Genomic DNA, 12,819 nt, shown 5'->3' with positions numbered 1-12,819 from the left:
GGAACACAGTAGGCCTTTGGAAATAATGACTGATTGGCTGAGGCACTTTCCTACCATGATGAAGTATTGGAGGTGGACTTTTATTATCAATCAGCCAGTCTTCTAGAGACTTAATAACCATTCTTTCTGAAGTTGTCATTCAATTGTTTAAGTAATGAGGAGTTGGAATAACATCTGGACTTAGAAATGTCCATAGTGTAATATCATTGGGATAGAAGGCATGCTGGATTTGGAGCCCTAGGGGTAGAGTTCCAATCCTGACTTTGCCACCTGTGTGACCTTGGGTAAATCCCTTACCCTGTCTAGGCCTCAATTTCTTGCTCTGTAAAATGGATAGGTTGGGATAGATGATCTATAGGGCTTCTTTCTGGCTCTAAATATGATCTTGACATTCTCAGACATGTGGGGCATGTAATTCACTTTAGAAGTCACTCCTTTATTAAAATGAAGAAGGGGAAACAGCTGTGTTTGCACCTGCCTCAAAAAATTCATAGCTCAAGGTGAAAACATGGCTTTTATAAACAGAAAATCAGGAGGGGGCAGAATCTGCCTGTGCCTCCTTGGTGCCAATGACTGTCTCCATTTCTTGGTTTAAGTCCCAAATTATTTTGGTCAGATGTGAAGACCTTGAGTCACACAGTTAGAAATTAGAAATTCATGCCTAACTATACTTACAGACTACATGTGATTAATGTTTAGCAACCCACAGTAAGCATGACTGACACTGGCATGTGTCCCAGGCACTCCCCACAATTCCCATCCAATTAAAAACCCTAGGAATGCCCTGAGTAAGATATACTGTTTTTATTCCTATGATTGCTGATTGGTCCCAAGCTTTACTCATGAGAGGCTCATTAGCATATTGTTGAACCTTATGCAAGAGAACCTAGAAGAAATGATGGAAGAAATCAGTGGTGACAGGCACCGTCTTGTTCCAACGGGCATTTAATAGCCTGTGAATAGATCAGAAAAACATCTGTCAGCAAGGGACCTCTTGGAGTGCAGGTCACTTGGCTCAGCATGAACTGAGTGATCAGGGAAAAGTCTCCACCCACCTCTTCACAGTACTTCAGGTCGACGGACTTGCCATCACTGCGAACACAATCCAGCATCCGCGTTTTGATGCCATTCCCACAAACCGCCTTCTCACTCAGCTGGCAAGTGCTCCAGTCTGCAGAGGGGAGAGCACATCAGCCCACAGGGCCTCTAAGCAGGCTCTGGTGGCCTGAAGATCCTATTTCAATGCTTACTGCTCCTGAGGCCTCACAATCCACAAATGTGTAGGATGCCAGCACCAAAGCCAGAGCCAGCACAAAGCCTGGAGCCCAACTAGAATGGGTCTAGTGTAAGGATGGGAAGGGGAGAGGTCTGTTACTGCCAGGACCTCTGAGGGTGGATGGCATCTCAGCCCAGTCAGGAGAGCTGTTTGATGAAATGAACAGTGCACTGGAGAGCTTTTATAATGTATTTACTTTTTAATGACAGCGACTTTCAGAATGATATCCTTTCTCTTCATGAGCTAATGAGAATCTGTGTCACAGAGAGAGGGTCAGACTTGGAGCCAATAAGACACAATTCAGGGTCTGACTGTGATGCATTAGACACCTTTCAGAGCCCTTCAGCAACGCTTGAGACCTGTAAGTCTGCATTAGTTCAGAGCATTTCTGTAGAGAGAACTTCTTATACTATAAACTTACAGATCCACCTTTAAAAAATCAGACAGAGAATGAAGGAATCAGAATGACAGGATTTCAGATTTGGAAGGGAGCTTGGGAGCCAATGATCCCAACTCATTCCTCAAAAAGAATCCCTCCTACAATGGCATCAACAAATAGTTCTCCAGTCTTTGCCTTTGAGGGAAGGGGAGCCCACTGCCTCTCGAGGAAGCCCTATTCCACCTTGGCACAGCCCTCAAGCTCAGAAGTGTTTCTTCCTACTCTCAGACACTAACAGAGCCCTGTGAACTCAGGAGTGTGGCTATTCCCTCATGTAGTGGAGATTGCAGACCACTCATGCCTGCCTGTCCTGTGTGAATCATGTTCACTTTCCCTCATCACTCCCAGTTCTGTCATCTGAGGCAAAACAAAGAAGTCAGATCCTTCTGCAAATAGTGGCAGACAGCTGACTTGACCCACTTCTCTGTATATATTTCACACTAATTCACATGTGTACACAGTGCTCTCCTTCTTGCCCCCCAACAGAATGGAAACATTTTGTGGTCTATCTTGTTTTTATCTGTCCCCAGTGTCTAGGGCACAATAAGGTCTTTATGAAAACTTAGTGCTTAGCACACAGTAAGGGCTTTACAAAAATTTATTAGACTGAATTCATAGCAGTATATATTCTGAGCTGGATGGGACCTCAGAGGTCATCTATCCCAACTCCCTCATGGTATTCAGTAGTTAGCACTGATAATGAATTGATTAATTTATTTAGATGAGAGTTATAATTTCAACAGTAGAGAGAAGAGACCTTTTTCTCCCAATGTAGATCAGCAACTTTCCTGTGTCACATCTTAGAGAGTCTGCTGGGGGCAGGCCCTGGAGTCAGTAACTTACCAGAGCATCATAGTCAGCATGTATCAGAGGGAGGACATGAAACCAGGTCTTCAGAACCCATCCAGGCTGCCCTCTCTTTGATTTTACAGGTGAAGAAATGGGGACTCAGACTGACTGGCCCAAGGTCATAGTAACTAAGCCTGGATTCAAATCCATTTCCTCTGATACAACTCCACATCGAATTGAACTGTAGTGATTCTGTCTGGATTGCTTCTTTCTGTTCTATACCATGGTTTCAGAAATTACGCTTTCTTCTTTTTTTTCTCAGAAACAGCAGGTTCCCAATGCCCCAGGTTGCATGGCTACCATGCTCACTATAGCCAGAAGCTGAATCTAGGATGAGCTGGGCCTTAGGAAGCCATGACTTTCTGTGCCCCTTGGAAACAGAGGGCCCTCTAGATCTCAGGGGACCAGCCTGGCACAAAGGCTGCTTCCTTTACTGAGCCTTTCCTAGTAGGAGACAGAGCATCTTGGGCATCAAACCGAAGGTATTTTTCAGGGTTAGAGGGTACCCACCTCAACTAACCGAGCTTCACACAGTGCAAAGAAAGCGTGTCAGTCCCTGCAGACTTTTCCCCTGACAGTATTGCTTGCCTTTAGCAAGGCCCCTCCCAGGCTGATGCTGGACATCCCCAGACATTGATTTCATCATGGACACCCTCCCACTCACCTGTCACATTGTAGTCATAGTAGAAACAGTTCCTATTTAGGACGCACGGCTCCTTCTCGATGGCGTCAGGGCAGGGTTTCCCCTCATCTGCCTGCCTAAGTGGATCCGCCCACCTTTCCCGGAATGTGCTTGGATTGCAGGGCTTGGAGAAAAGAAGAGAAGGCCTGAGCACCTTGACTTCCCACTTAGCACAGTGCAGCGAGATGCACTGAAAAAGGCACTGCTTGAAGCATTAGGACATCTGGGTTCTATTCCCAATTCCTCCTAACACCTCACTTAGTGCCTTCCACCTCTAAGAACTCAGAGGCTCCTCTGCTCGTGGGTCCCTCCCATCAGATGGTGCAGACTCCATTCACCCATTATTGAATTCATTCTGAAAATCACTGATCATGGGGAAATAGGAGTGTCTTATTCCCCCACTTCAACAATTGCCAAAAGCCTAGACTTCTTGGTTCAAATAATTAACTAGAAGTTTGAGTTAGGTTTGAATAGGGCCTAAACTTCTCTTCTGAATCAGTAAGCCAATCAATTAAGGACACTTTAATTCGGTGTGGGAAAGGATCTGATCAATTTGCAAAGAGTGAAGATCATTGGATAAAGTAAATTGATGCCACCCAGGGTTCTCTTGGTAATGACTGAAGAAACCCTGTTCAACCTATGTGTTTTCAATAGAAGAACAGATGAGTTTGGAAGCCAATTATTTAAACATCTGGCTGACTTGAGAATAGGGCAGCTAGATGGCAGCACAGTGGATAGAGTGCTGAACCTAGAGTCAGGAAGACTCCTTTTCCTCAGTTCAAATCTGGCCTCAGACACATATTAGCTGTGTGACCTTAGGTAAGTCACTTAACCCTGCTTGCCTCAGTTTTATCATTTTTAAAATGGGCTGAAGAAGGAAGTGGAAAATCCCTCTCAATTCTTTGCCAAGATAACCCCAATGGGGACATGAAGAATCAGACATGACTGAAAAACAACTAAACAAAAGGCTAGAGAAGAGCTGATCTAATCAAGGTCTTAGGCCAAGCCCCTTGAGTTGAAATTTTTGGGTGAGCAGGATGGGTGGAGAGATTGACTCTATGTCCTCCCCCCCCCCCCCCCCCCCCGGCATGTGGATAGCCTGTGAGACTTGGAGGGTTGGAGAATTTTGACTTTTTACCACATCCCAGCCAAGTCCCCAGGACAGATCTGCTGTCTGAATTGGGGTCTAAGGACAAAAGAGAACCATTGAGAAAAGGCGGCTTCCAGACTCTACATGGAGCCCAGCAGAAAGCCTTACCATGCCTAGGGAAAACTTCACGAACCACATGGAGGCCAGGAAAAGCTTCTTTTCAAGCAGGAGCTTTGAGCTGTGTTCTCTGACACTAAACCCACTTTCCTGCCTCTCTGTCCTGGTGAGGGAAGGCTTCAGGAGCTTGGGAGCAGACGATTTGCACCAACTACTCCACCTTAGTAAATCCTACTTCTTAAGAGTTAATTGTCTGGTTGATTGACATCACTGAATAATCATGGAGGGGGCAGAGGAGAGCCCTCTGGTGGGAACTTGTGACTTAGAACATTAGAAAAATATGCTCCCCAGACCCCAGGGACAATAGTAGTGATCCTCTGGAAACCCAGCCTGCCAGAGTGAGCGCATATTGGGAGAATAACCTGAGAGCATGTGCTACAATTGAAGATGAACACGAGTGTTTAAGACTTCAGCATCGGAGGGGACCTCAGTCATCAGTTGAGTCTGACCCACACCTGAAGGTCTTCTCTGCAGCATGCCCAGCAAGGGATCGTTCAGCTTCTTCTTGAAGTCTTCCAGGGATGGGAACCTACCAGTGCATTTGGCAAACCAACCTTTGATCATAGAAGATAGATGACATGGGCCAGAATACTTCCCTGATGATAACCTGTCCTTACTCAGGCTCTTTACTACCAGCACATCCATCACTAGTGACTGTATTGTGTCGCTAGCAGAAACAATCCTGTTGAAAATGACCATCCAGGTCCTGGGTTCTTTGGAGGAATCCCTACAACTGACTGTGGTCTGTGCTCAGCCATTACTCTTCTCTGGAACCTCTACTCATTTAATTATTTCACCTTCATTTATGTCTTCTAGAAAACAGGGACTGACTCATTTTTGTCCATATAACCCCACTTCCCATTCCTTAACACAGTCTGTGCAGAGAAGGAACTTAAAATTGGCTGTTGAACAAAACTGAATTGGATTTAGCTGGAAGTCAGAGCACAAGAGGGAGGGTGACGTGAATAAGACTGGAAAGAGTGGGTGGGATGAGAAGACTTGTTTCCCAGTGGAAGGAATGGGTACAAAGGAACAAAGCAGGGTGTGAAGCATGCTCCACTGGATGTTTGTCCAATTCTGGAACTCTATTCTTAGCCAAATGTTCTCTCTGTCTATCTGTCTCTGTTTGTCTGTCTGTCTCTTTCTCACAAACACACACACACACCTCCAGATTTCAATATAGAATCAGCTCTAAGCCCCATTATAGCAGGGGGATTTGGCCTATTCACAGATTAAGGGACATAGTTACTGTCATCTCTTATTCTCCCATGTACCTGGACTATTTCCCTCACCTCCTCTATCAATTTCAAAATCTGGGGATGCAAAATAGACTTTCCTCGTAGGTAAACATGAACCAGGGCAGCTAGATGCTGCTGCATTGGAGAGAGCACCAAGCCTGGTGTTAGGAAGTTCAAATCTGGCCTCAGATACTTAGCAGCTGTGACCTGGGCAAGTCACTTTAGCCCACTTGCCTCAGTTTCCTCATCTGTAAAATGGGCTGGAGAAGGAGATGGCCAACCCCTCCAGTATCTCTGCCAATGGGGTCACGGAGAGTTGGGCATGATGGAAACGAATGAGCACCAAACACACGATGATGAGAAGTCTCATCTCCCATTTCCATGCTAGACCCTCCATCTCCTTCTCAGGCTCACATTCACCTCAATCTCACACCTCTCTGGTTCTGAAGTGGACACCCTTTGAAGGCACCAGACTCTAAGTCTCATCTCCTAGAACACAAGCCTGTGCTGTCGGGAATGATTCCATTGTTGGGATTCTGTGGGACGTCCCTGCAGTCTGCAGAAAACTTCCAGGCTGTGTGACTGAGAATTCCCGGCTGGGCTTCCATCACCACCAAAGGCCCGGAGGGAGCCCACAGAGGGCTTGCTGAGGCCCTGCTCTCCTCGGCTGCCTTCTAAACACTGACACTTTCCTTAGGGACACCGGCTGGTGGGCAGAACGGACCCGCCGTCTACACAGAATGAAGGGGATTGGAGGCTGGTAAGAGCAGCCAAGTGACAGGGCTGAGGTTTGACACCTTCCTGCAGAGTGGTCTACACTGCTCAAAAGAAGGTGGGAGAGACCCTAAGGGTCCCATGTTGGGAGAGGGGCAGGCAGTAGGGGCACACGTGGGGAGAGCTCTGTGACCGTGCGTCCAGGTGCAGGAAAGCTTGCTGTTGGCATTAGGGAGCAGAACTGTGGCCTGTGGAAGGAGGAGGACACAGTTTGGGGGCTTGCAGACTCCTGTTACTGTATTTATGACCTGCATCTGTCCCTGCACGTGGAGCCCCAAGTCATCTGCTCTTTCCCCAGTTTTAGGCAGGGGCAACTTAAGGGCTACAGAGATGAAAGGGCCAAGGACCCCCTTACCAGTGAGCACCTACTCCAAGGGCCCCACTCGGATGTAACGCAGTCCTCTGGGCAGGGCAATTTGCACTCACGAGAACCCAGGGGCATTTCCTCGGGGTCACAGAGGTAGTCCTCCACTGGCTCGAAGGGGCCATCAGCTGTGTTCTGCATGCATCTAGGAGGAAAGTCACATGTGAGCAAACAGAGGTAGCTTTTTGGTGAGCACAGAGATAAGGCCTGAGACCGGCCGCCCCTCCTGCTAAGTGCTGGCTGCCCATCTCCCCGAATCGACCCCAACTCTCCCTTTGGGGCCCAGCAGTGCCTGAGGCAGGCTCTCCTCACCACTCACCTGCATGGCTGTCATGGCAGGGGTGTTTCTGCTTCAGATCTCTCCCTGCCCCCTCCAGGCCACCTTGCGTTTGGCTGACAAAGTGATCTTTCTCAAGCACTCTCTGCCCGCTTCACCCTCTACTCTGCCACCTTCAGTGCCTCCCTGTTGCTCCTAGGATGAGCTCTTCTCTTTGGCCTTCAGTCTAGGGCAAGATAAGTGGCCCACTGCCCACTTAAAATCCACTGTGTGCAAACGAGCCCATGGAAGGCAGACACACACAGGTGTATGCACATAAATATGTATGTGTTTAAATATCAGCCTTGAAAGTAGGGTGTCCCATTATCCTTCCATGAGTCTGGCTGCCATTCTCAAAACTCTGCTCATAGCAAGCTAGAAAAAGCTGGGGCAGGCCAGTCAGCGTGTCTGTCCTAGGCTGCTAGTGATCAGAAGACCAGAGATTGCAGTGGGGAAGGAAGCTCAGCAATCATATTGTTCACACTCACTCCCATTTTATAGATGGAGAAACTGAGGCCCCTAGAGGTGAGTTTATTTATCCAAGGTCACACAGCACTAATGAAGGGGAACTGGAATTAGAACTCCAGGTGCAGTAATAACAGCAATGGTCAATACTGACAGCATTTATGTAGGACTTTAAAGTTTGCAAAGAGTTAGATGTGATTTCATGTGATTTTCCCCTCTGGAAGGCAGGTGCCATCACCATCCCCACTGTGCAGATGACAAGACTGAGACAGAGAGTGAAGTGACTTGCCCAGGGTCACACAGCTAGTAAGCATTTGAAGCTAGATTTGAACTCAGGTCTCCCTGACTCCAGATTCTGTGTTCTGTCTGGGCTATGGTGTACAAACACTGCAGGAAGAGTGACCCCTCTAAACTCCCAAGTGCTCCAGGGTCTCACTGAGATCCAGTGGGGAAAGCTTCTCATTGCCAGTGTGGCCTTGGGCCAGTCACTTGACCAGTCAGGGCTTCCATTCTCTCCTCTCTAAAAGGTGGGCTGGAGCTCCGAGGTCTCAGCTAACTGACTCTGGGATGCTGCAGTCCATGCTCTTTACCTGGAGCATAGCAGTGAAGAACTTTAGGCACCATTTGGGCTTTGCCTTCCAGACAAGCCACTGAGGTGCCCCTTGTGCATGAACAGCGATGTCAGCTGTGCCTGCATTTGTCTGGGTCCTTCCAAGATCAAAAAGGCTCCCAGGGTGGATCTGCCCTATAGAGACCAGCCTTGCCCCCTTCAGAAGGCACTGTTCTCCCTCCAGGCTGCCCTTTAAGACACAGATCACTTAAACTCATCTGGAAAGAGCAGATTCTGAGGATGATGACCCCACCTGGGGCCTGGGGAGTGCTCATGAATGGAGATGTGGGAATCCCCCCCACTGGCCTAGCTAAGGTCAGGACTGATAGGGACGTGTCAGACACGGTGGGCAAAGCGATGGCTGCAGGCTTGCTCCCAGCGGCACCAGCTCTGTTCCTTGGAGCTGGTTACCTAATGCCCAGCACACCCTCCTTCTCAACATGGGGTTGATGATAATGATCAGCGGTCCATGGTCTCCAGGCTCCCATTTGGGGAACTTAGAAATGCTTCCTACTGGCACTGTCTCCCGTGAGTAATTCTGGGGATGCAGACTGTACTAGAGAGCCAGCCAGTTCCTTGTCCCCTACTCCTCAGAGGCCACACCGCACTTCAAGGCAGGTCGACTGTATGACATAGATGACCTCATTCGATCCATATCCCAGCTCCAAGAGATCAAGGTTAAAGGCATTCCAGGGAGTAGGTGCCTTGCCCAGGGTCACAGAGCTAAGTTCTATTTGAGGGGACTTGAGCTCAGGTCTTCCTCCTTCCAGATTCAATGCGCAATCACTATACCAGGCAGTGTGGCCTGGAGTAAAAGCTTAAAAATATCGGTACCATGATGGAATGTGCAAAATCTTATGGTTCAATGGATTGTGATGAATAATTTTTCCATATTGAGGGCAGAATGCGAAGAAAGAGGATTCCAGAGATACAGTAGAGACCCTGGACTCTGGGTTCAAATCTCTCCTCCAAAGCTTACTTTCTATGTGACTTATGTGACCCTAAGTGACACCTATGTGCCCTGTGGGCAAGTCACTCCATCTCCCTGCTTCATTTCCTCAATGGAAAAATGGGCGGCTCTGAGGTTGCTGCCCCTCCAGCTCCTTGGTCCCATCAACTTTGTTAGTCCCTTTGGCATTTTACGAGTGCCATGCTTTGTGGTTACTCCCTGTGGGGATACCCTCCACACTCAGTGTGAGCTGCTGTGGCTCCTGGATCCAACCTGCAGATCCTCCAAAATCAATGGGGATGGCCTTGGGCAGCATGGCTGGCTATCTTCCACCTTTGTGTGACCTGCTGGGACCCATGCTCCACGAGCAAGGGTGACTGCCACATCAGAGGAGGGTCGAAGAGAACACGGAGCTGTCCCCTTGCCCACAGCCTCCAGCCACCCCACCGATGATACAGATGATTGCTGGACACACAATCCGCCCAGCCACGGCCCATGGCTGCTGCCTCCCTCAGGGGCTGACAGCCCCTCCCAGTCATGGGCAGACGCTCCATTACCCTAACCCCAAAGGAAGATCTGGCAGCCGGGCTGCGTGCTGGCAGAGCATCCTTTGCCAAGGGCTTTACCTCACTTTCCGGGTCTGCACCCCTTCTCCACAGTTCTCCTTCATGTTCACCACAGTCACCTTGCAGACACTCCAGGGCTCACTGACCCATATATATTGGCTGCAGTCACTGTGACAGGGGACAACCTCGTACACCTGGAACACAGGGGAAGCTCAGTGAGTGGGGCTTCCCTGGATTCCCCAGGGTGAGTGAACAGGAAGCTGTAACTGGGATGGGATTTCTGAGAGCAACAGGGGATGCCTGTAATGAGGGATGAAGCAGCTCAGGTGGGAAGGAAAGAGCAGGGGGAGAGAGAAACAGAGAGCAAGAGACAGAGACACACAGCGAGAGACAGAGAGACAGAGGAGACAGAGGAGAGGAGAGAGGGCACCCTGTCCCCCTCCCCCCATGAGCCAGTGCAGGGAGCAGGGGGCCATGTGGTTCTGTTTAGCTGGGATGGATCTGTGTTACCAGCTTGAGGGGGTGTGCACGGAATTATCACGTCTGTTGACAGACACTTTCCACACCTGGGCCACAATCAGGTTTTGGTTCTGAGCCGACCAATCTCTGCTAAGCTAAATGGCGAAGGCCTAACGGCGCTGTCCCTAGAGGGCTGGCATTCCGGCTTCTTCCAGCTTCCAAGGGAGTCCTCTCTTCAGCTCGACCGAGTTGTTGGACCATGAGGCAATGAGGGCTAAGGAGTTTTCCCCTCTCCACCAGAAGGCAAGGCAAGGTGGGGGGAGGCAAACTTCCTCCCCTACTTTCCCTCAGGTGGTAGGAAGGTTGCGTTGCCTGCCTCAGTTTTCTGGCTGCACCAGCACCCTGTCCCAGCATCCAAGACGTCTGTGCCGTTGCCTGCCCGCACTGGGTATCCGTCGCTGTCCTCTGGGGATTGATGGCTTGAACCCTACACTTACTAAAGGGAACAATGAGCAGGGAATGCAAATGCTGATCACAGAAGCCCCTGAAACAGAATGGACCCCAAGACAGGAAACGCTGGGTTTGAGCCACATGGGCTCTTTCTCTGGCAGCCTCATACATCATGGTATGTGTGGAGGCTTTTGTCCTTTGGGGGGAGGCACTTGTTGACATGACAACATTACTAGTGAAAAATACAAGCAAAAGCCTTTTAAGGGTTCATTTTTTTTGCACATATGAACACCAAAATCTAAAGAGAGGAGTAGAAAGTGGTCTTGACTCCACTGACTACCTAGAGAGAACACAGTAGAGACAGAACCAGGGTGGGGCAAACAGAGCCTTGTCTCAGGGCACCAAATTCAGAGGATGCTGAATTCAGAGGGCTTGAGAGCACCAGCCTCCTTCAGCAAAATGAGGCAAGCTCCTTCCCTACCCTATCCTGCACACTGTTATCCTCCCACCCCAAATTGGCAATTTTCCCAGTGGTTGCCTGAGTAGGTGTTTCCTGTGTCGTTCCCCTCCCCCAACCAGGAACCTCCCAATCAGCAGCTTTGAGCTGGTATCCCGGAGTCTCTGGATGTCCCCCTTAACCCTTTAGACCAGAACAGGATATTATTTATTCACTTTAAAGGCTAGGATGAAAGAAAACATGGAAGACAAAGACAGCTGTTTGTGCTGGGCTTGAGGGGAAGGGAGGATGGAATGAGCGCCTCATTCTGCTTCCTTCACCCACCTCTGGTTGGGGCCAGATTACTCGGGACCCCCTCACCCTCCTTCCTCCTCAGAGCTCCCCCAGCCCACGACAACAGTAGCAGCAGAAGGGAGCAGATGGAGGCACAGGTGGGCTGAGGTCAGGAATGACTGAGGTGTCTTTGTCTCTTTCCCAGCCCTGGTGTTAATGTCACCAGCCTGCCCCCCACGTGCACCTCAAGACAGAAAGGAAAGAGCACAGCACCAAGACAAACATGCCAAGACTCAGAAAGGGGAAGAATGGAACAGGCAGTGGGCAGATCCCTGCTCCAGAGACTCTTACCTGAGCCTGGGAGACGATGTTGTTCAGCAAAGGGAGAAAAATCAGACAGAGACGTGTCAGTGAAGGAGTCATATCAGGGGGCGTAAAGTCAAACATAATGACGACCTCTTGCTTTTCTGTGACTTTAACACAGTATCTGATGTGAGCATCATCACAGCCCTATTAGACATTGTAAGTCATATCTTCCCCATTTTAGAGATGAGAAAACAGGTCGAGAGAGATAAACCCTAAGAGTGCAGGTTCCTGTCCCTCTTCTGAATCCCTTCAGTCATGTGTGAATTATCTTCCTCTGATTCAGAAAGTGTTTAAGGTGGAATTTGGACCCAACTCCCAGTCTCACACTCTCCTACAAAGCCAGCTTTACAAGATGCATTAAACAGCCTGGGTATGGGGTTGGGTAGGGAGCAGTTTGCTTTGTTTGTCAAGAACAAACTCTCCAGTCCAGGCTTTGGAGGACAGCACCCAATGCTTGCTCCAAAGTCAGTTATACTCCTGGCCACCAACAAAGTCTGTGTCCCACTAGGAAAGTCACCAAGGAAGGAGACTGATTTACGGAAGATGGAAATGGAGGCGCCTGAGAGCCAAGCCAAGAACTCAGCACAAGGCAAGGGTGGTGACCAGAGTGCCTAGAAATCTCTGCAATAACCTGCATGTTCAGCTTGTATTGTTGGCCAGTCCCAGGATGGGATTCAGACTCAGGAAATGAGAATCTGCTGCTTGATCGGGAAAGCAGACTCCCCACAAACTATTTCCCAGCAAAGTGGACCTCAGAGTGGTTTCCTGAGGAATACGTAATTTTGGTACAAAAGTATCATTATCAATTATAAATGTCAAGTCAGAAGGAAGGCAGACCTTTGCAGATGACTTCAAAAATCATTTTCAAGATGCTTTACCAATCAATTCTCCAAGTACCTCTTCTGATTTTTCAAGAAACTTTATGTATTTTGCTGGGGGAGAACTGTTTTAGCAACTGTCAACGATATTAGATGTTCTAACAACTTTTATTTTCTCTGTACATCTTCCTTGACCACGGC

General features: G+C 48.8%; 1 protein-coding gene across 1 annotated transcript in view; it reads right to left on the bottom strand.

Annotated features, from left to right (window-relative positions):
* The window catches only part of THSD7A (thrombospondin type 1 domain containing 7A), a 350,332-nt gene that overhangs the window by 20,898 nt on the left and 316,615 nt on the right, over positions 1-12,819 (bottom strand). Inside the window, exons 16-19 of the mRNA XM_069094452.1 lie at positions 9,856-9,989; positions 6,881-7,034; positions 3,229-3,370; positions 1,056-1,171 (exon numbers count right to left, since the gene is read on the bottom strand). Coding sequence (XP_068950553.1) covers positions 1,056-1,171; positions 3,229-3,370; positions 6,881-7,034; positions 9,856-9,989 — 546 coding nt within the window. The remainder of the gene's footprint in view (positions 1-1,055; positions 1,172-3,228; positions 3,371-6,880; positions 7,035-9,855; positions 9,990-12,819) is intronic.

This window comes from Petaurus breviceps, unplaced genomic scaffold (assembly GCF_028583685.1).
Source record: "Petaurus breviceps papuanus isolate PSGF00001 unplaced genomic scaffold, PetGlider_PUasm1.0 218, whole genome shotgun sequence".
In the NCBI taxonomy this organism is placed as follows: domain Eukaryota; kingdom Metazoa; phylum Chordata; class Mammalia; order Diprotodontia; family Petauridae; genus Petaurus; species Petaurus breviceps.
This window is presented reverse-complemented; position numbering and strand designations above follow the sequence as displayed.